At 48.2% G+C, this 1,090-nt stretch overlaps 1 protein-coding gene across 1 annotated transcript in view; it reads left to right on the forward strand.

Annotated features, from left to right (window-relative positions):
• The window catches only part of wdr59 (WD repeat domain 59), a 29,658-nt gene that overhangs the window by 18,795 nt on the left and 9,773 nt on the right, over positions 1-1,090 (forward strand). The window contains exon 20 of the mRNA XM_015392844.1: positions 569-702. Coding sequence (XP_015248330.1) covers positions 569-702 — 134 coding nt within the window. The remainder of the gene's footprint in view (positions 1-568; positions 703-1,090) is intronic.

Here is a 1,090-nt window from a genome sequence, read left to right on the forward strand (position 1 = left end):
CGCTGTTAGACCAAAGACCCTGTTGGACATGGACGCTGTTAGACCAAAGACCCTGTTGGACATGAAGTAGAAGGTGATGAAGTTTTCAGCCTCTTCACCTCTGAGGGCCTGTGGGAACTTTTCCCATCAAACAGAGCTGATAGCAGATGATGGGACTACTGGAAGCTCTGGGTTCTGGGTTTGTTCTGAACACATAACTAGTGAAACTAACTCAGAAAGTTTTGTCCAGTATCGTCACTAACATCTAACATCTCCAGGTAGGTTCTGTCTGGACTTTGTCTCACCTGTGCTGCAGTAATTTGGCTCTTCAGGCTGCGTGTTAATGAGCTGTTCACACTGACAGACCAATGGGTCCAGGTTCTGGATCACCTGGTAAAGTGTTTCTCCTACGGATGGTTCTGCTGGACTTCCTGGTATCAGTTCCAGGATGTAAAGAACCCAGAGAACTTCCCAGAGATTCCTGACTCTCAGTGTGAACAGACTCTGCTGCGATCCAGTTTAATCAGCTGCGGTTCTGTCTCCTCGGCCGTCCGTCCCCGTCCTCCTCTCTGTCCCCGTCTCCCCACAGAAATCCCGGCGCTTCAAGACAAAGCGGGAAGGCGTGGACTACGGCAGCCGTCCCATCAAGCTGGCGGGGAAAGTCATTATCCAGGATATCTCCTGCCTGCTGCCCGTCCACAAAGCTCTGGGAGAGAGTTACATGTGAGTGAAACCACTCAGTCCACCGGGTCCTGTAGACGGGTCCAACCATCAGACATTCTTCAGTCTGTGAGGAACTCAAAGGACACTCAACCATCTGCAGCCTGTTAGACGCCACAGGGCGCAGTAATAAAGGGGATCCAGTGAACACCTGGCTGAGGCCTTCATATACACAACATCTCTATAATCAAGAGGCAAAATGGTCGCTGACAATAATGTTCTTTTTGCTTTGAGAGAAACAAAAGATAAATTTCTTAAAAAAAAACAACAACACAATCTTCCTCATCAATTCTTGAACCAAATGTGTGTTTAAAGAGAGAGCTCTTTATCCGGTAGAAACACGAGGATCCCTGTAAACCAGTTTACAGGGATCCCGACTACCTGAACATTT

The sequence above is a fragment of the Cyprinodon variegatus genome, unplaced genomic scaffold, assembly GCF_000732505.1.
Source record: "Cyprinodon variegatus isolate N-32 unplaced genomic scaffold, C_variegatus-1.0 Scaffold609, whole genome shotgun sequence".
Classification (NCBI taxonomy): Eukaryota; Metazoa; Chordata; class Actinopteri; order Cyprinodontiformes; family Cyprinodontidae; genus Cyprinodon; species Cyprinodon variegatus.